The sequence below is a fragment of the Cucurbita maxima genome, unplaced genomic scaffold, assembly GCF_002738345.1.
Source record: "Cucurbita maxima cultivar Rimu unplaced genomic scaffold, Cmax_1.0 Cma_Scf00024, whole genome shotgun sequence".
Classification (NCBI taxonomy): Eukaryota; Viridiplantae; Streptophyta; class Magnoliopsida; order Cucurbitales; family Cucurbitaceae; genus Cucurbita; species Cucurbita maxima.
In genome coordinates, this window is record NW_019272040.1 from 333,961 (window position 1) to 353,964 (window position 20,004).

Genomic DNA, 20,004 nt, shown 5'->3' on the forward strand with positions numbered 1-20,004 from the left:
AAAAAAAAAAAAAAAAAAAAAAAAGAAAGAAAGGAAGCTTAAGTTCAGTAGTACATAATGCAAGTCTACGATTCCTGGTAGCACATTTTCTGATCTTGTCTCCTCAACGAGGTGTTGGATGGCTACTTAGGACACTGTACATCAGGCTGGCATAGCAATTAGTTCTACCATCCAATTACTTGAAGCAAACAGAATGAAAAATTGAAATAATCAAAGGAGAAGAATGTTGAAAAGCAAACAGAGAATAGAACAACAGGAAATTATGTCAAGGTTAGGCACAATAATAATGCATCAATAACAACAAAACTCAATGAGCTGGAAAGGTGGCCACACATCTAGTCTGCTATTCTAAAGGAAGTTCTTATCTTATTTGCAATTGATAAGAATAATAATTAGATCAACAAGCATGGATGGATGTGAGGGATAGTGCGGGGAAGTTAATAAAGATCAGTATCCATTCACATATTGCTTGAATGATTCATAATATCAGAACTGTAACTTCAAATTTATAGCAGATCACTAATATGTGATCTCTTCCCTATCATGGAACACGGAAACAAGTGAAAGCTCATACTCAAAGTGAACGATAAGGCTTGTTCATTCCAACAAAGAGTTAACCTGGATAAAAGCTAGATGGATAAAGATGACTCTTTGGGTCAATATTTTGATCGAGGAGAGAACTGTTGAGAGTGTAACCAAAATCCCACGTTAGCTAGATATGGAGAATATCATAGATATATAAATGATATATAATATCTCCATTGGTATCAGGTTTTTTTTTTTTTTTTTTTTGGGTGATTCTAAATATAAAATCAGAAAAATTATACTCAAAGTGATCGATATTATGTTATTGTAAAGATGTTTCATCAGTTCATTGTCCATGATAATTGATATACTTATTAATTAATTGTTAGGAATCATGGATCTCCACAATAATACAATATTGTCCACTTTGAGCATATGCTCTCATGGCTTTGCTTTAAGCTTCCCCAAAAGGCCTCATGCCAATGAAGATGTATTCCTTTATTTATAAACCCATGATCATTCCCTAAATTAGTCAATGTGAGACTCACTCCCAACAATCCTCAACGATCCTCCCCTCGAACAAAGTACACTAAGTGTTTAAGGCTTGTGGAGCTCTCGAACAGCCTCCCCTTAATCGAATCTCGACTCCTTTCTCTGGAGCCCTCGAACAAAGTACACCCTTTGTTCGACACTTAGTCACTTTTGACTACACTCTCGAGACTCACAACTTCTTTGTTTGACATTTGAGGATTCTATTGACATGACTAATTTAAGGGCATGACTCTGATACCATGTTAGGAATCACGGATCTCCACAATGGTACGATATTGTCCACTTCGAGCATAAGCTCTCATGGCTTTGCTTTGAGCTTCCCCAAAAGGCCTCGTACCAATGAAGATGTATTCCTTTATTTATAAACTCATGATCATTTTCTAAATTAGCCAATGTGGGACTCACTCCCAACCATCCTCAACGCTAAATGAGATATGTTCAATCAAAATGTTCTTAAATGTATACTCATGGTAATTTCATTCTCATTGATAAGGGAATAGCATCGAAGGCATTCACATAATATCATCAGAAAAGAACTCACGATCTAAATTAGCAGATATAGTATAGTAACGATCATCAGCCATGCCAAACAAGCCGAAAGCTACGCCCCATTCCAATTGAAATCAAACTTTCGTAGAGTACGAGAGTAAGATATTATTCCTGTCAACAAAAAAAAAACGTTCCCAATAATAGAACTCAACGCAGAACTATAGTAAGGAAAAAATAAAACAAAAATCTTTCGAAATGATGGAACAACAGTGCATACATCAGTTACGTCTCAACCAAAACAACGGGAAAAAAAAAAACATTTGAACATAAACTTCTCAAAAAACCATGAGCAGAAACAACGATAGCAAGAATCAGAAACATGAATTTACCAACTCTTTCCATTTCGTATGGATTAAAGAACAACCGAGACAGAATGAGTAGCAGATAAAGAGGGAGAAGGCATCAGTGCCAATCGCGAAAGGGAGTGAAGAGAACTGTGGCGGGGTGATCATCGGCAGAAGTCCGTAGAGCACGAAACAAAAAAACTTAAGCCGCTATGAAAAGTGTCTGCGGAACAAGGCCATTGATTGTGGGCTTAGGCGCGGCCCATATGAACCACATGGGCCCAATATTGGATCCACGTTTTTTTTAAAGAAAATTACGAAAAACACCTTAAACTAATCATTTACCTAATTATATTCGTTAACAAAATTAAATTCATTTTGTACCTCAACCTATATTAATAATTTAATAATATACCAATGTTTGTTAACATTTAGATATTTCAATACAATAAAAAAAAAGGTTCAAGAGTCTATTAAAATTAAGCATATAAATATTATTTTTATATATAAGTTTATTATTAATTTGTCTACGAATTCAAATACAATTTAAAAAAAAAATAATAATAGTAAAAGATAATAAATACATTTTTTTATAAGTAAAAATAATTTGATACTTTTTATGGAGCAAAATATTTAAATATTATGGACTAAAGCAAATATTTAGCTTTAAATTTAAATAGAGCTGTAATTCTTGTAAATTTAGAATTTTACTATTTTTATCCTTGTAAATAAAAATACTTAATTTATTATTTTTATTAATTGAATTCACGTGGGAGTCTTTAGTTTATTATAATAGGATGTTCATTTTTTTAATATGAATTATTTAAGAGGAGTTGGAGGATTGAAATTAAGATTTTAAATGAAAAGAAATAAATAAATAAGTATAAAATAAAAGTTTAAGATCCATAATAAAACTTTTTATGATTTATGGATCAAATTATTTTTTTAATAATAAAAAGTAGATAAAGTTTTTTAGGGATCAGACCCAAAATTTTATCCAAACTCTTTTTCTATTTTTCTGTTAATTTTTTTTTTTCTGGCATTCAAAAATTATTTTAAGAAAAGTGACGTCTTAACAAACACTGGATTTTCTCAAAAGCAAAAAGTCTCAATTATTTTGTTCAGAAGGTAAGTAATAATTGTCACTATATATATATATATATATATTTAAGATTGATATAATTATAAAAATCATTAAAAAAAAAAACAATAAATAATAGAAAAAGAAAATTCCAACTCTCAATCATCTTAGGTTAGTGTGTTCCATGATTTTCTAATCACTTAGACATGAAGATTGTGATTACTTATATTTCAAGTAACAAAAAATCTACAGTTTGTTCAGATTATGAAAATATGAATTGGGATTTGAAGTTCACAATAATATCAACTTTTACAACTTGCAATTGTTCCTTTGGAGTATTCAAAGATGATGAATGCAAAAAGAAAGAGAAAGAAGGGGAAAAAGAACAAGAGGGAAAAAAAGAACATTTCAAGGGAATCCAAAGCATATAAGTGAATGCTTTTGATTGAGAGTGATATTCCAAGATCACAAGGAAGAAGACATAAAGGAAAAGATAGCTAGGAGCTGTGATGTCCATATATCAGGAAGATGAAGAATGAGAAAACAATGGAGAAGATGGAGGAGGAGCTCGTCTTGTTCGGCTTCTTCCTCGACGAAACGTCGAGGAAGGAGAAGAAGTTGCAGAAGAAGAGGGATTAGAATTGGGAGTTTTGATGGATTGACTTGTTAAATCCTTCTTTGTTTCCATGGTTACAACCTTGTGTTCAATTCTGTGGTGGTGCCTGATTCTGGTGGAATTGAAGGTCACTGGTAGAACACAATTGCAAAGAAAGCCTGAAAAAGAAAAGAAAAAACAGCACACATTGATCCAAAATGGTGTAGCACAGAATCAAGCAAGCTCACAAGAAACTTAACCAGAACAAACAAGATCATCTTGCTACCAAAGAACTCCAGATTCACAAATGCTAATCTGATTGTGTTCGTATTCATCAGAAAAATTATGCTAGCCCATTAAATGAACTTCCAATCAAATTCTAGTTCTAGCAAGCCACAGGTGGATAAAAAGAAAGAGGTGTTTTCTTACCAATTCTAGCAAGGCGATTAACCCAATTTGGGATGGAATTTTCTGTGAGTTTAACACAAGCGTCGTTGCAAAAATGGTTGCAATTTTTGGTGATTAAATTGTAAGCATTTCCTTTGTAGATTTGAGCAAGTTCCTCCATTAAAGCTCTCACCTCTGCTGGTTTCATATCTGTTTTGCCTATCAAAACTGACTTTCTAAATCTAAATCCATGGCATTGCTTCGGCACCCCTTCAAAAATTCCTGTTGTTGAGTACTCGTGAGCTCCAAATGCGTATTCCACACCATGAACTGCAATACAAAAACATCAAATCGAGTTCAGCAAATACAGCCGAAAGATCTGCCAGATTGAGCGTATGAACTTCACCGGCACCGAAATCGTATACAATAAAGAAAACGACCTGGTTCAAACGGAAAGCTGGAAATAAAAGAGAAATCAGAAACGAGGTTTCCACTTGTCGGAAAATTTACTCGTCTGCCGAATGGGAAAATGTTCGAAGTTCGATGTAGTTAGTAGCCTAATTGACAGAAAATGCATAATCGAGAACAGAAATACCATAAATGAGCCGATGTCGTTATAAAAAAAAATTAAGAAAGAAAAAGAAGAAGAAGTGTAAGAATAATCAGAACAATTTTTCTATACTGATGCATCTCTCGAGTCACACAGCACACGTTTCAATAAAATTATCTAATCTTCCACACTCTCCGATTCATTCTCCCTCAGAGCACAAAACATGGAAAACGGAGTATATCGCATCGCATCGCACCGCACCAACGAATTAGCAAGATCACAAGAAACGGCAAAGCATCATAAGAGCTTCAGCTAAGAGAAAACAGAAAAAGAAAAACTCACGAAACGCCTTCGAAAACGAAGATCAAACGGAAGCCATTACAGCCATTACTGACCTTGAACTCCTGAATGGAAAACACCAAGGCCAAACCAGTAAGCGTAGCCATTGATCGCGGTCAGATCGTACACATTGAGGTACACCGGCACGGATCCTCCGGTTTGTTTCCCGACTGGTTTCTTAAACAACAACATTCTTCAGACTTCAATTCATGGCAAAGAACAAAAAAAACTCTCAAAAACTGGAGAAGGAAAAACACAGAGTTGTATCCTGATGTTATGGAGGAAATTTTTGAACTTCAAAATCTATGGAGAAGAATGGTAACTCTTAATTCCTTAGTTATAATTCTAACGGGCATCACCGGCGGCGACTCATTGTTGAGTACCTTAGATATGATCTGGACCGTGGTTGATTCTAGTTTTGTAAGGGTATTCATCGACCTTGATTTGGAATCTAAATTACAGTGATGCCACTGAAGGCTTTTCAGTTTTACTTATTTTTAAATAATAATTTATTTTAGCTCGAGAATTTTAATTTGTAATAAACACTAATTAATTACAGAATTTTAACAATTTAATGTGTAACAACAGCTTAATTTTATAAGTTATTGTCGTGAAAAAATTCAATATTTATTTAATCCTTTTAACTTAAAAACAAATTTACTTTCTTTTAATGGTCTATAATGATTTAAAATTTTAAAAGATACATTTTTATTTATTTTTATATACCTTTTTATTTATTTTGTTATTTGCATTTAAAATTTCATTTAATAATGTCAATGTGAATAATAAAAGTGGCGTGACATGTACACTTTTTTTTTATATATATATTTAATATCTAATAATTTAATATGTTAAAAATATTTGGATAAGACCAATAATTTGTAATACGAGTGAGTGAGTTGGATTTTCGTTATAAAAAAAAAAAAAAAAAAAAAATTGTTGGCCTGTCCAGTCGATGAGGTGGAAAATTATTTATTTATATATAATATATATATATATAAATAATTTATCATTTTTGTGAAGATTATCTTCATTCGACGATGACTCATTTGAATTTATAATTAAAGAATATTTTCTAATTTAAATGATTTTTTTAAAAATAAATAAATAGTATATGTGTGGAATTGTGATACCAAACAGACAATTAAGTTTGTAAATTTATATTTTATTTATTTATCTATTATTATTTCTTAATTTAGTAGCGGACTGTGGGTGTGCTTAAACCCTAAACCCCAAGGAAGATCAATCTCCTCTTCGTCTTCCCCTCGATTCGAATTCATCACATCAATGGCGCGAGTGATTCGACCATTGAGAAAATGCCTTCAGTTTTCTTCTTCTTCTTCTTCTTCTCACAAGGCTCTCATGTCGCAGGCGCACCGACTAAATCCCATTCCATTTCCTCCTGAAAACCCCCGCGTTCTCTTCAAGACACTGCGCCATTACATATCCGAGATGCGTAGATCTGCTTTCGAAGGCAGCATTCTCAGACTTCTCCGTAACGAAATCCGATATGAACTTGAACGGCATCCTCCCGATCAGGTTGGCTTCTCTATTATTCTCTCTGCCGCGAGTTGAAATATGACATATGAGAAGTTCTAGACAAAGTTAATTTAGTGCCTATTGGATTATCGTAGTTCCTCAATTTTTGTATTGGAGCTCTGTAGTTAGTTTGGAAGAGTTCTCGATGTTAATAATTGCATGTATGGATGGGTTCTACCTTCGAAGTAACAGAAGCTTTATGAGTGTCCCCAAATTAACTGCACGCGAAAATTTCACGAACGTTCAGAAAATTGAGCATCGCCGTTGTTTAGTGGGCTGTTCTTCCGAGGTTCAGCTATTCTGTAGTAAAAAATTTCGATTGAATAATTTCGTCCTCCATGCTTTCCTTGAACTACTAACATCTCCGCAGGAGTGTTGTACTTTTAATTGGTTAGGTGATGTGGGATCAATCTCATTTTTCAGCCACTAACAATGCAAGTAAACTGTGGGTATTTGGAATTGGAATTTGCATTCAGATATTCTTGTTTCGATGCTTCATTCGCAAAGGCTAAACCACCATTAAACCTTAGCGGATTGGTTATGGTAAATTTAATCGCATATTACATTCAAATACTCTTCAATTGTCAGCTAGAAATTGGTACAAGGCCCCATAAGCAGATATTAGTGTTAATTGGAGAGAAAATAACATTATAAGTCCTGATACTACGTTGAATCACCACTGAAACATTAAACAGAATACTCAAGCTGTTGGTTTACATTAAATAGCTTTAATTGGTTTTGATTGTTTTCCAGTTTCGATTTTGAGATCTCTTCTCATTTTCAGCCTGTTACAAAATTTGGCGCCTTTACAATTGATGAAAGGCCAGGCGAGCAGTGGATCAGATTGGAAAGAGAGTACGGGGAGAATGAGAATATAAAGATTGAAGTGACCATGTTTGATCACGCTAGGACACCTCCAGGGGAAGATGTGCTTCTTCACATTACCATTATTGTCAATATAAACAAAAGAGATAGCAGTGAAGTTTTGGAGATTATGTGTTCAGCTTGGCCAAATGATCTAGAGATTGACAGGCTTTTGACACGCCGAGGTGAAAAGATGCCAGCTCAACCCTATGCTGGACCAGAATTCAAGTATGATTTCCAACGCCCTTAAATATTTTTTGTACTCTGATTCTAAGTATGATGAATAGTAGTAGCAAATAATTACGTGCATATGATGTCGGTGACAATCTTCAGCTTATTGCTCTTATTTAAATATATCTCCTTGCCTCAATTATTAAATAGATGTTTCTTCCAGCTTCCTGAGAATTAATTTCGTGCACAGGGAATTGGATGATGACTTGCAAAACTCACTCTATGACTATCTTGAAGCAAGGGGGGTGGACGATCAGCTAGCTGTTTTCTTGCATAAATATGTGAAGAACAAGGATAAAACCGAATTCATTAGGTGGATGGAAACCGTAAAAGCATTCATTGAAATTAATTGAAATTGATTCTGCAGTATTTTCAGATGAGAAATAGTTGTTTGCTGTTGGCGCTACCGATATCCAATTCTGGTATGTAATATTGACCCTTTCGTATTAGACTATCCAATGTATGCAGTATTTTATACAAAATTAAAGAGGATGATTGTCTTCATAACAAGATTCCAGCTTCTATTCTTGTCTACCCTCCGAGAATACATTATTATGTGACTTATATCTTCTAGGTCTAAACTTTCCTAGTGGATTAATCGACTGTGAAGTATAAAAGGTACGAAATCAAGAAAATGGCTTGTTGACAATCTTATGCCACATTAAACTTGCTTGATTTCAGTAGAGATGATCTGTTGGGTCTTCCCTTTTCATTCTTTCACAGTTTTTTTTCCCATGCGTATTAGTGTTATCGTCTATGTCGAACATGAAACAAAATTTGAATTATTGACCATTATTATTATCAAGACTTTGCACAATTTTTTACCCGAAGGGAAAGTCTAGAGAGGACAAAATCTGTCGTGGACTTAGGTTGTTACAAATGGCATCCAAGCTAGACACCAAACAATGTGGTAGCGAGGACATTGGGCCCCAATTGGGGTGGATTGTGAGATCCCACATTGGTTGGAGAGGAGAATGAAACATTCCTTATAAGAGTCGCTTTAAAACCTTGAAGGAAAATCCAATGTCGGTTTAAAATCTTGAAGAAAAGACAAGAAAGAAAAGTTTAACATTGTGCTTACAAAAAAAAAAAAAAAAAAATTAATAATAATGTAAACAGCCGTAAACTTTTGTTTATCTTCTTACAGTCACAGCCTCAGAGACAAACCTAAACAGTGTAGCTCATGCAGTTCATTATAATAATGCTTTGGATCGAACCACGAGTCTCTATTTGGTGACAGCACCATGTCGCCATCTAACCTTGCTGCTCCCCTGCTTGATGGCAGTACTGGTGAGGCCACCGAGAGATAATTCTCCAGCGATGGCCATTGGCCAGCTGCCACTTGCTTGTAAAGAGGCTGCATGTCCCAGACATCAAGCTCAAAAGGATGAAAGGAACCAATAATTGGTGCATATGAAGAAGGCTTGTGAATCACTGAATGCGCTTGAATTCCAAGTGATTTACTGAAGCCCTGCAGAGCAAGAGCACACACGCTCGAATTGATACCCAATTATTAGGTGTTTTAGCCACTTTTCTGTCTCGCCTGTAAGCATTTTGGTGGCTAGCCATTGAAACTTGTTGCAGCCATGGAAGTTCATCTGCTAATGAGTTGATTCCAGTGGTTTATGGCTCAGGTTTTGCACAAAGATTCATGGGTTATAGAACTTTGGGGGTATACTTGACTTTTTAGATGACAAAACTTACTTATTTTGAAATTATTACAGAAACAAAAAAATGTATGAAATGATATGAAAATTTTAGAATAAATTACTTTTGTTTAGATTTAAAATACCACAACCCCAAGAATGCAACTTATTTTGAAATTATTACGGAACTAACTATTGAATTAGGTTTAGACTGATCAATGTTTAGAGCTCGATAAAAAAGGAACCCATTGTGATCGACTTAATTATAAGATAAGTATCTTTGAAATCTACATTTGACAAATTAGATTTGTTAAACAAAATCAAGCAACTTTTTAATTATTTATTTAGGATTTACAATTTATTTAATTAGAACTATTTTTATATATATATATTTAGGGTAAATTTTATACATATTTTTTTTTATTTATAATCAATTAAATTTTAATTTAGGATTTTTTTTCTATATTTTTATTAAAAGAATATTAGATTTACTGCAAAAAGATTTAGAATTTAGGATTTATGGGCCGATTTTTTAGGTTGAAAGAACTCAAAGTAAAAACAAATCAAAATATTGAACCCAATACTGACGGCCCAGCTTCTTTCTATATTTACGAAGCCCAATAAACGAGCCCATTTATATGACACCAGAGGACTTCCATAAACCCCTAATTTTCTCTTCAAACTCCCTCCTCTTCTCAGTATTGTGCCACCGCCGCCGTCGTCATCTCGCAATCTCTGGTAATCCTCTCTCTCTCTCCGGCGAGCAATTGTTGGTCTTGTCACCCATGGCCATTGTTATCTCTTCCCTTTTGTCCACAAATACTCAGATCGGCCCATATTTGACTATCAGAACCGAAAGACCCCTTCCCCCATTAGAACGAATAGATTAGTGGATTACCCTACAAGTATTTGATTTCTTTTCAGATTGTTGGTTCTTGGTTTCATTTTAATTGGTTTGTCTGTTTGTTTTGTTTTACAGTTTCTTTGCTACAGGAAGGAGAACTAACTTCTAATTGAGAAGAAAAATGTCAGCGTGAGTAGAAACTTGTTTGTAACAATTGCTATTTTCCCTATCAATTGCCATTTATTTTTGTGTTATATCTAGTTGCTTCGTTTGCAATGTCTTGGATATAGGAAATGCTTTGATTCATAAGAAGTGACATATGCTGCTTGCAATCAACTAGTTGAGCGCTTGCTATACTAGGGCATGATTTAGAAAGACGTTTATTCATGGAATCTCGATTGGTGAAGGCGACTAAACTGCAAATCTTGATGCCTTGAGATGCTTATTAATACGTCTTGGTCTTGGGTCGTACGAAATATGGAACTTTGAACTTCTATAAGTAATTTATACGTTGCTCTGTAGTATTAGTTCGTTAGGATTAATGTCTCCTCATATGTTACTTGTCTAGTAGTGAACTATTATTGGAGCTTCTTCTTTTGTTAGCGATTATTTGGCTGCAACGGGTTTATAATTGCCTTAGTTTGTTTTAGCAGTATGCCATAGAGGAATATTGAAACCCTTTCAAATTGTTTTCTTTTTCAGTGATGAAGGTGCCGTTGTGGTTGAGGCTCCCGCCCCAGCGCTAGGTGAGCCGATGGACATTGAGACTGCTTTGCAGCTTGTTCTTAGAAAGTCATTGGCTCATGGTGGGCTTGTTCGCGGCCTACACGAGAGTGCTAAAGCTATTGAGAAGCATGCTGCTCAGCTCTGTGTCTTGGGAGAAGACTGCAATCAGCCTGATTATATCAAACTAGTCAAAGCACTTTGTGCCGAGCACAACGTCAACTTGATGACAGTTCCTAGTGCAAAAACCCTTGGCGAGTGGGCTGGTGTAAGTGTTGTTTAATCTTGTTTAGACATATTTCTTAACTTTCCATCTAGATAAAATAGTTTACCTTCTCCGTGTTTTCATTATCACTTGCACCATTATGAATTATGCTATACTAATTCCATCAACATTGCAAGACCGAACTTTTATTACCTATCGATATTTAGTTTCTCGTTTACATGTTCTAGATTATATTAGGATTTACCCATATATCTTTATGCTTCACGTTTACCTAAAGTGACCTGCTAACACCACCTTGATAACTTGGGTTTTGCATTCTTTCCCATATGAGTTCAGCCTAAGTAATTTTCTTTTTCATATTTTGTCTTATGAAGCTATGCAAGATTGATTCTGAAGGAAAGGCAAGGAAAGTTGTTGGTTGCTCTTGTGTGGTAGTTAAGGTACATCTGTGTGCTCATTCACTTCTCGAGCGAATATTCCGCTCGTTATCATATAAGACAAGATTGTTTACTTGGATTTTGAATGTGTTAACCCAGGACTTTGGGGAGGATCATGAGGCACTTCACATTGTCCAGAAGCATGTGAGTTCAAATTGATTAACTCAACGACGTCTGCCGAGACTACAGTTGTTGGTCTCACTTAGAGAGTTTTTGATCGGTAGTTATGTTTAGATTTGGCGCACTGTTTTGTTTCTTAACACCCTATAATGTCTTCTTTGTTTATCAATTGGAAAGACTGGTTTTATCCTCCGAGTCCATTGATGTGGAGCTCATAATCATTCCGGCAAACAGGAACAATTTGTTCATCAAGAGGCTCCTTGCCAAGTAAAATCTGGAATTGGTATTTATCATCTCTTTATGCTGAATTCTTACTTAAATTGGAGTTATAAAATGACAATTATCCTCGTTGGAAGCTTGCTTAAAGAAAATGATCTGTTATTTGCTGTTTAAAGTCCTTCTAAGATTAATTTACAGCATGGAATGTTGTTGATAGTCAAAAGATTAATTTGGGGTTTGTATATTTCATACGAAACTCTCCATGATCTCGAAGCTTATGTCAGGTCGATCTTAAAGGTGATTGTCAGAAAATGAATGCATATGTGAATAATGTGACTGTAATTATTATCCATAATTTTGCTGTACTGTTTTTTCCAGGTAAAAAAATGGTTGGTAAATAATTATTTTCTGACGTAGAACAAAGATTAACTTACAAAAACATAATAAGTAAGTTTAAGATAAACAATCATGCCAATTTGTACCAAGTAATATTTTCAGGAGACAAAATGACAAACAAATGATGTCATATCATATTAATTATATGAATGAAGCCAATGCATATTTTAGGCATGAAGCTTTCGAGGACAATACAAACAAACACATTTTGGTTAAATGGGAACACATGAATTTGGATTCAGAGCAATTTTGGTAAAGAACAGGCTTCAAATTCAAAAGCAATATTAGTATTTGATTCTCAAGAAGACAATAAATGAACATTTTGACTGTTGAAATAATTATATAAAAAAAAATAAAAAATAAATTCTCAATAACTCAGTTCATAAGTTGAATGTGGTCACACTCGCATTGAACCAGTGCTAAGTAATCAGCGCCAAAAACGAAGCCAAAAGGCGCCAAGGGAAAAAGAGAACGAACATGAAACGAGGGAAAAAGAATTGAACTTTATCGGATTTGAAGCCCCAAGAATGAACCAAAATTGATTCCAAGCGACAAATCCGAAACTACCCATTATTCTTCAACTCCCTATTTGCATGCTCGAAACACCTTTGAAGAAGACGTAGCTGTGGTTTCTATGAGTCATTTCGAGGACTGAATTGAAATTTTGGATATGAGCTCGTCTGAGAAAGAGCTCGAGGAGCAGCTTAAGGAGGTCGGGACTGAGCTCCTAAACCCTCCTCCTTCCACTGATGCGCTTCTCAAAGCTCTCGATGTAAGGATGCGATTCTACTCTCTTCTCTTTTACACTGCTCATTTCGCCTCTTGTTATGCATAATTTTTCTGGGTTTTCGTTAATTTACATGAATTTCAAACGAGATTTTATGGTTTTCACTCGAGCAACCACCTGTTCTTATCTCTTCATGCCTCGATATGAATTGGGGGTACGAAAGATTACGCCTCTTTCCCTTACGCTTTTCGAAGATTTTAAGGTTTTCTGCAATTTACATTTGCTTACCAAGAAAATATTGAGTCAATACTCTAGTAAGACTCGTAGAGTAATAGGGGGAATTCTTGCAAGGTAATTGCCCCATTAGGCCTTCGTGATAGATGCGGTATACCTTGACATAGAACACTGCTCACTGTTCATCTGCCTGCCACCAAATTCTTTGCTACTTTTTACATGAAGGGTAAGTTTATTATGATTTTTGGGATCCAGCCAACTAAAAACATGTTCTAAACCTGAAATGGTGTTAGGGGAAGCGTTTAATTAGAGTTCATTGCAAAAGTTTTCCTCTAGGAGTTGATTTCGTTCAGGATATGCGTTCCGTTCCCCCTCGGGGTAGATAGTCTGATTATGTGTAACTTCTGTCCCAATTTTGTTCAGAAAGCTGAGTGTCTATTAACAAATGTGGAGCAATCGCCAACGAAATCTATGCGTGATGCACTCCTGCCCTTGATGAAAGCATTAGTTTCCGATAAGCTTATGAAGCACTCAGACGAGGATGTCAAGGTCACCGTAACATCCTGCATTACCGAAATAACAAGAATTACAGCGCCAGATGCCCCTTACGATGATGAGAAAATGAAGGTAACTTTGAAGCTGCTCATTCTCGACATGCATGTTCTGGTGGATTTTTTAGTTATCTCTTCGATTTCCACTGGTGCAGGTTACTTTTCAGTTGACTTTAGAAGCTTTTAGAAAGTTGTCACATATGTCGGGTCGTTGTTATACAAAGGCTTTATCCATTCTTGACGCTGTTGCAAAGGTCCGTTCGTGCTTAGTGATGCTGGATCTGGAGTGTGACAGTTTGATTCTCGAGATGATCCAGAGTTTTCTAAAGATCATTAGGTATCTTAATTTCTTCTCCAATTAGTTTCATGGTAGTTCATAAAACTTTCTTTTCGTGCAATTTTAACTTCGATTTCTTGATGTTATGTTTCTGATATTCTAAATTTTATTTTGTTCATCTAATCTTGATTTATTTTCTCCAAATTCTAAGGTCCAACCATCCACCTGCTGTTTTTTCAGCCATGGAAGCAATTATGACTAATGTGTTAGATGAGAGTGAAGAAATCTCATCGGATCTTCTCAGGCCTATTTTAGTTAGTGTCCGAAAGGAAAATCAGGTATCTCCCTTGTTTCTTATTCCTAACTTTATTTCTTTTATATTATCCTCGATTAATCGGTTCGCCTGTTATTATAGGAAGCAGGTTCTATTTCGTGGAAATTGGGAGAAAAGGTCATGTCCAACTGTGCTACTAAGCTCCAGCCTTATCTTATGGGTGCAATTCAGTCTCTCGGTGCTTCGTTGGATGACTATGCTCCTATAGTTGTTTCTATATGCCTAAATGGAACGGTTAACATTGATGCTGGGAATCATTTGGTGAGTTCTACCGACTAATACTGAAAGATGTTTGAATTGGTACTGTTGAGAACGGTTATATATAGATGAATTGCCTCATACGGTTAATATGTGTGAGATCTCACATCGGTTGGAGAGGAGAACAAAGCATTCTTTATAAGGGTGTGGAAACCTCTCCCGAGTAGATGCGTTTTAAAAACCTTAAGGGGAAACCCGAAAGGGAAAGCCTAAAGAGGTCAATATCTGCTAGCGGTGGGTTTGGGCTGTTACAAATGGTATCAAAGCCAAACAATTGGCGATGTGTCAGCAAAGAGGTTGAACCCTGAATGAGTGTGGACACGAGGTGGTGTGCCAGCAAGGACGTTGGGCCTTGAAGGGGGTGGACTGGGGGGTCACACATCGATTGGAGAAGGGAACAAGTGCTAGCGAGGACGCTGGGCCCCGAAGGGGGGTGGATTGTGAGATCCCATATTAGTTGGGGAGGAGAACACGGCCATTACAACGTTTGCTTAAGAATATATAGTTACTCGACACAGTCTTGTGCTCATGGGCATCAAGCTCCAAGAATAAATGCCTCGGTTATTTTGTTAGAAGAGCCACATAAGCAACCCGATGTCTTAACCTAAATATATGTATAGGGCCGAACCCCATGCCTCTTCAGTCATCGTATTATCTTTGAAACTAACTAAACTTCATGTCAGGTCTTGATGAGATGATCCTTTATGAAACTGCTTTTATGATGTTTTATTGAATGATTCAGGAAAATGGAAAGAGCAAAGAGACGACGATGAATTCAAACGAGCCAACACCGGTATGTGTTTGTATCTATATGTTATCCAATCTCTTCTGATCCCACACCCTAAAAATAATCTACATTAGCCGCTTCCGGAGTGAAATATCATAAAACTAATATATATTCACGCCAAATAGGCGACAGAGAGGCATACACCAAATGCAAGTATTGAAGAGAATCCTCAAACTGATGCTGCTTCAGAATCATTGTTATCCAATGGTATAGATGCAGCCAAGAATGACAACATAATCAAGGCGTCCTCGAGAAAATCACGAAAACAAAGTAAGCAATCAAAAACAACAGAAGCTGAAAAACCTGACAGTTTAGACTCTGTACCAAAGAAACGAGGCAGGAAACCGAACTCCTTAATGAATCCAGATGAAGGCTATGATCATTATTGGATTGGAAAAGGACGGGAAAAGTTCAGGCTATCCAATCGCAGAAAGTCTAATGTCGAAGAAACTAATTTTTCTCCTGTAAGACGAAAAGTAAGAAAGGTTTCTTTGTCAACAGAGGTAGAAAAAGAGTCTTCACATGCTGAAGAGAAATGTACACGATCTGAAAACGAAGCGGTTAATGAGAACATGAAAAAGGAAGAAAAAGCTCAGGCGAGTTCGAGGAAATCTAAAGTTGGTAAGGCTCGGAAGGATAAAGGAACTAAATTTTCTTCCGTAAGCCAAGGTGAAAAGGCTTCTTTGTTGACAAAGGTAGACGAGGAGTCCTCTGCACATGCTGAAGAGAAACATATACAATCGGAAGACGAAGTGGTGAACGAGAACAAGAAAAAGACAGAAAAAAAAGCTCAGGCGAGTTCGAGGAAATCTAAAGTTGGCAAGTCTAGGAAGAAAAAAGTACCTAAATTTGCCTCTGTAAGCCCAAGACTCGAAACGGCTTCTTTGTCAACAGAGGTAGAAAAGGAGTCTTCCACACATGCTGAAGAGAAATGTATACGATCTGAAGACGAAGTGGTAAACAAGACCATGAAAACGATGGAAGAAAAGGCTCCGGCAAGGTCAAGGAAATCTAAAGTTGTTGAATCCGAGAAGGATAAAACAACCCTCGATCCTGGATGTGTTGTTTCAGAAGATACTTCCGATGACAAGGAAAAACGATCAGTGCATTTGGTTATGAAGTTGAGAGCAAAGAGCACCGATGGGGATGAATCAGCAGACCGAAAGGGTGTTATCGTGAAATCTCCAGATACTAATATGGATAGAAATGTTCATAAATCATCAACCTGTGAGGTACCACGAAAATTTCTTTGCTACCTATTCATTTACTAAAAATCTGTCGTCTTTATTCTTCTGGTGCACCGCTTTATGGCATCTCTACATGTTCTTGTCCACTTAATAGGTGAAGGATTCGAGATCTGCCAAGTTAGACGACGATGATTATTCGGAAGAAACGGTTTCTTCCCAGGAAAAAGCTACAAGGAAGCATGTCATTGTGGAAAATGAGGTAAGAATTTCATAGTTTCCCTTTGTCTTGTAAATTGAAAGCACCTCATACTTTGATGATTCGAGATTAAGATATTTTTTTCAAATTTATTCTTGTGATGTCTGCTAACTCGTATTATCGACGTTCGTTTCAGGTAATAGACATATTAAGTGCTGGAGAGGAACTGGTTGGTAGGAGAATAAAGGTTTGGTGGCCCCTTGACCGGAAGTGAGTAACCCTTTATTTATTTTTTCCCGACGAAGTTGTTTATGACTTGCTCCGTTAAAGTAACCCAATCGTCGAGCTTTTAATACCAACTTCGAAATGAAATGCTGTGGACACCATGGTTGTGCTTTATGTAGTATCCTGCAACTTTCCATGTTTATGGGAGAATGGTGTTATGGTGTACTTTGTAGTGCTTTCTCTAGTTGAGAGTAGAGTCACGAGGGTGCACAGTCTAAAATAGTGAAACCGTGACATGTTGCATGTGCACACAAGTATTAGGATCGCACAATAACATACACACTCGATCAAGATGAACACAAAGAACATGAGAGAAAATTCAAGGAGGAATATTGGCTAAAGGTTTTATTGATGATCATACACCAAGAGAGAATGCAAAGAATGAAGAAACGTTTTGAAAGCACTCCCTAATAGGGTACATATATATGGTTTCAGTTTACTAAATATTAGTTTTAACAGATTTAATGACCTACGAAATATAATCTACCAAATATCTCTACTAGATCTTTATGAAATATTTATCATATATATAGTCGTCGGGCTCCATATCCCTACAACAAGAACCAAAGGAACCGAGGAAAGTTGTAATCTCGAGGCCTCGGGCTATCAGGTGCTTGCTTCTTGGCTACCCTGAACATGTCAGGGTATATATTTTGGCATTCAGCCGATAAGAGACGCGTAAATAGTCGGGATGTCATATTGGGGGAGGATGAAACTAATTGGGGGTGGAGAATTAGCAAGGGCGATACCTTGCACAACGTCTGCTAAAACCCGACATTTACGAACTTAAAACTCCTTATTTCTTTGCTTTGCAGGTTTTATGAAGGCATTATTCAAAGTTTTGACCCTGTTAAGAGAAAGCACAAGGCAAGATAACCCTATCCTTCCCTCAACCATTTTATAACCAGTTCATATCATGAACAGCTTCACTTCACATATAACCACACCTTTGGTTTTGGGTTTCGGGTTTCGGGTTTTGGTTTTCGGGTTTCGGGTTTACCTTTCTTGTCTTCGACTGTTTCATTTTTCTGTAGTTTCTGAATCTTTTTTATTTTTCATAGGTGTCGTATGATGATGGTGACGAAGAACTATTGAACCTCAAAAAGCAAAAATATGAGCTAATTGGAGTGGGTGTCTCACTTTTAACTATTTTAGCATATTTCCATGAGTTTTGTATTGCCATTTAAATTTGATTTCTCCTACTTTTCAATGTTATCCTGATGCAGGATGAGCATATGGGTGTCCCGAAATCCGAAGCTTCGTCGGATATGTAAGCTTCGTTCTTACATAATCATAATTCGCTATAGAAATTTGTTCGTTTTAGCATCTGGAATCAAAGTGACCTGAATGTTAACTAGTCGTTCGGTTTTATATTGTTGTGATTGAGTTTTGTTTTGATTTAGCGTAGACCTCAAAAGAGGAAAGGGAAAATCAAGTCGGAATCGAACAAGAATGAAAAGACCAGTTTTCCAGCCAAAAGGTTGCTACTTGCTTGCTTGTCATTTGTTTACTTGTTTCGTTTCACATTCTTATTTGGCCTTCAAGTTCTATCAAATTTTCATGGAATTATAGGGGTAGACCCAGGAAGAAACCTCAAGTTGAATCAGCAAAGTCAACCGAGAAAGCTGCCGATACTTCCATGCTCAAGAAACCTGTTATTACCGATGAATCAATGGACGATTCTGGGAGCATCGACAATGGTTCGAAAGGAAATGATAAAAAGCTTATAGATCTGATAGAAAACAATAGACTAAGGATTAGCTTAAAGTCGAAGCTGACTGCTGGCCGGGATTAACCCTTGGAAACGAAGCAGAACCTCTGGATTAAGAATTTAGCAGTATTAGAGGTACGAGTCGTCGTCATCATACCATCGTTTTGGGCGTTAGGAAAGACCATAGATCAGCTTAGTTCCTTTGTTTGTGTCATTAGAAGTAGAAAAGAAAAACAGTCTTTGATCTAACCAGTCTTGTAAACAGTACAGCCATCATATATAAACACCTCCATGCGTAAATCAGTTGCAGAATGATAGCAAAAGCAGACAGTTTTGTGTCGAAGCTTGACCTTTCTGACGTGCAGATAATGTAAGTTATGATATTTGATATACATTGACAGATCCTATGCTGAATCGGGTTCGTTTCTGTACCAAAATTTGGAGCTTTAAGTTCGACGACGTCTTAAAGCTTCGTTTTTTAACGAACCCGGAACATTAGTTCTTTCTTTCTTGCTGAATTGCCCACCTAGATTGGTATGAATTATTGAGAAAGTTACATATTTTATTGTTAATTTCTTTTCATTAAAATCACTAAAAAGTAAATTGGAAAACCTTTGAACTTTAGGAATTTATGAATTTAGTTAATAATTAAATAGTAAATTATTAAAGTTTCTCCCTTGACAAAAGTAATATTAAACTCAAACCTCGTTAACCTTAGATGGAATGTATAATCCTGAAAAATATAATTATTTGTAATTTTCAAAAAAGAAAAAGAAAAATACTATACGAGTAATGTTTGTGTGTGAGTTACGTTAACAATATTATTTACTAATCATTCATAATTAAATGTGATTAGTAATATCTTTTTTGAAAATGCATGTGCAATAAATTTTTATATTAGTATACTCTCGGTCTTCTTGACACGCATTTTTTACACTATTTTGATTTGAAATCATCGTTAACTATGCATTTGAGGCATGAGTGAGTGGTGAGTTGTGGGACTATAGAGGTTAAAATAGAATTGAACCCTCATTTTGACTCGAAAAAGTAAGACTCTCGTGGTTAGTCAGAACAAATAATAAAAAAATCTACGGAAAATTGGAAAGGTGCACTCGGTGCTAATTTGCTTGTAGCACAGCACTTTTGCCTCTGTCTTGCCATCTACCACAACTGCAAGGGGAGACGAAGAAATGGTTGATTATAGACAAGAGGAGGGTGTAAAATCCATACCCTGGCTTTGATGCGATCTGGGAGTTCAAGCAATGGAATTGTGAAACCGAAAAGGCAGGGAAAAAAAGACATGCATAGGAACCCGGATAAAGATTATAAAAAAAAAAAAAAAAAAAAAAA

General features: G+C 36.0%; 4 protein-coding genes across 7 annotated transcripts; 3 read left to right on the forward strand and 1 right to left on the reverse strand.

Annotated features, from left to right (window-relative positions):
* Positions 1–3,253: 3,253 nt before the first annotated feature.
* Positions 3,254–5,267, reverse strand: LOC111498027 (deSI-like protein At4g17486). Its single transcript, XM_023149079.1, has 3 exons — positions 4,919–5,267; positions 4,016–4,303; positions 3,254–3,765 (listed from the first exon to the last, which is right to left on the reverse strand). The coding sequence occupies exons 1-3, from the start codon at positions 5,052–5,054 to the stop codon at positions 3,512–3,514; spliced, it is 678 nt and encodes a 225-aa protein (XP_023004847.1). The 5' UTR covers positions 5,055–5,267; the 3' UTR covers positions 3,254–3,511.
* An 804-nt stretch (positions 5,268–6,071) lies between these two features.
* LOC111498020 (uncharacterized protein At2g39795, mitochondrial-like) lies at positions 6,072–8,139 on the forward strand. The gene is made up of 3 exons (XM_023149073.1): positions 6,072–6,401; positions 7,186–7,493; positions 7,687–8,139. Exons 1-3 carry the CDS (start codon positions 6,150–6,152, stop codon positions 7,847–7,849), a joined length of 723 nt encoding a protein of 240 aa, XP_023004841.1. The 5' UTR covers positions 6,072–6,149; the 3' UTR covers positions 7,850–8,139.
* A 1,658-nt stretch (positions 8,140–9,797) lies between these two features.
* On the forward strand, positions 9,798–11,800 carry LOC111497545 (40S ribosomal protein S12-like). The gene is made up of 5 exons (XM_023148350.1): positions 9,798–9,880; positions 10,122–10,175; positions 10,689–10,977; positions 11,310–11,375; positions 11,472–11,800. Exons 2-5 carry the CDS (start codon positions 10,168–10,170, stop codon positions 11,529–11,531), a joined length of 423 nt encoding a protein of 140 aa, XP_023004118.1. The 5' UTR covers positions 9,798–9,880; positions 10,122–10,167; the 3' UTR covers positions 11,532–11,800.
* Positions 11,801–12,640: 840 nt separating this feature from the next.
* LOC111497543 lies at positions 12,641–19,087 on the forward strand. Of its 4 annotated transcripts, XM_023148346.1 has the most exons (15): positions 12,642–12,879; positions 13,492–13,695; positions 13,775–13,956; positions 14,108–14,234; positions 14,312–14,491; positions 15,231–15,281; positions 15,401–16,094; positions 16,170–16,507; positions 16,617–16,721; positions 16,855–16,928; positions 17,759–17,810; positions 18,005–18,070; positions 18,170–18,213; positions 18,352–18,423; positions 18,516–19,087. In XM_023148346.1, exons 1-15 carry the CDS (start codon positions 12,778–12,780, stop codon positions 18,736–18,738), a joined length of 2,514 nt encoding a protein of 837 aa, XP_023004114.1. In that variant the 5' UTR covers positions 12,642–12,777; the 3' UTR covers positions 18,739–19,087. The 4 variants fall into 4 exon arrangements, with proteins under 4 accessions (XP_023004113.1, XP_023004114.1, XP_023004112.1 ...); XM_023148345.1 differs by having other exon boundaries at positions 12,641–12,879; positions 15,401–16,507; positions 18,347–18,423; XM_023148344.1 differs by having other exon boundaries at positions 12,643–12,879; positions 15,401–16,507.
* Positions 19,088–20,004: the final 917 nt, after the last annotated feature.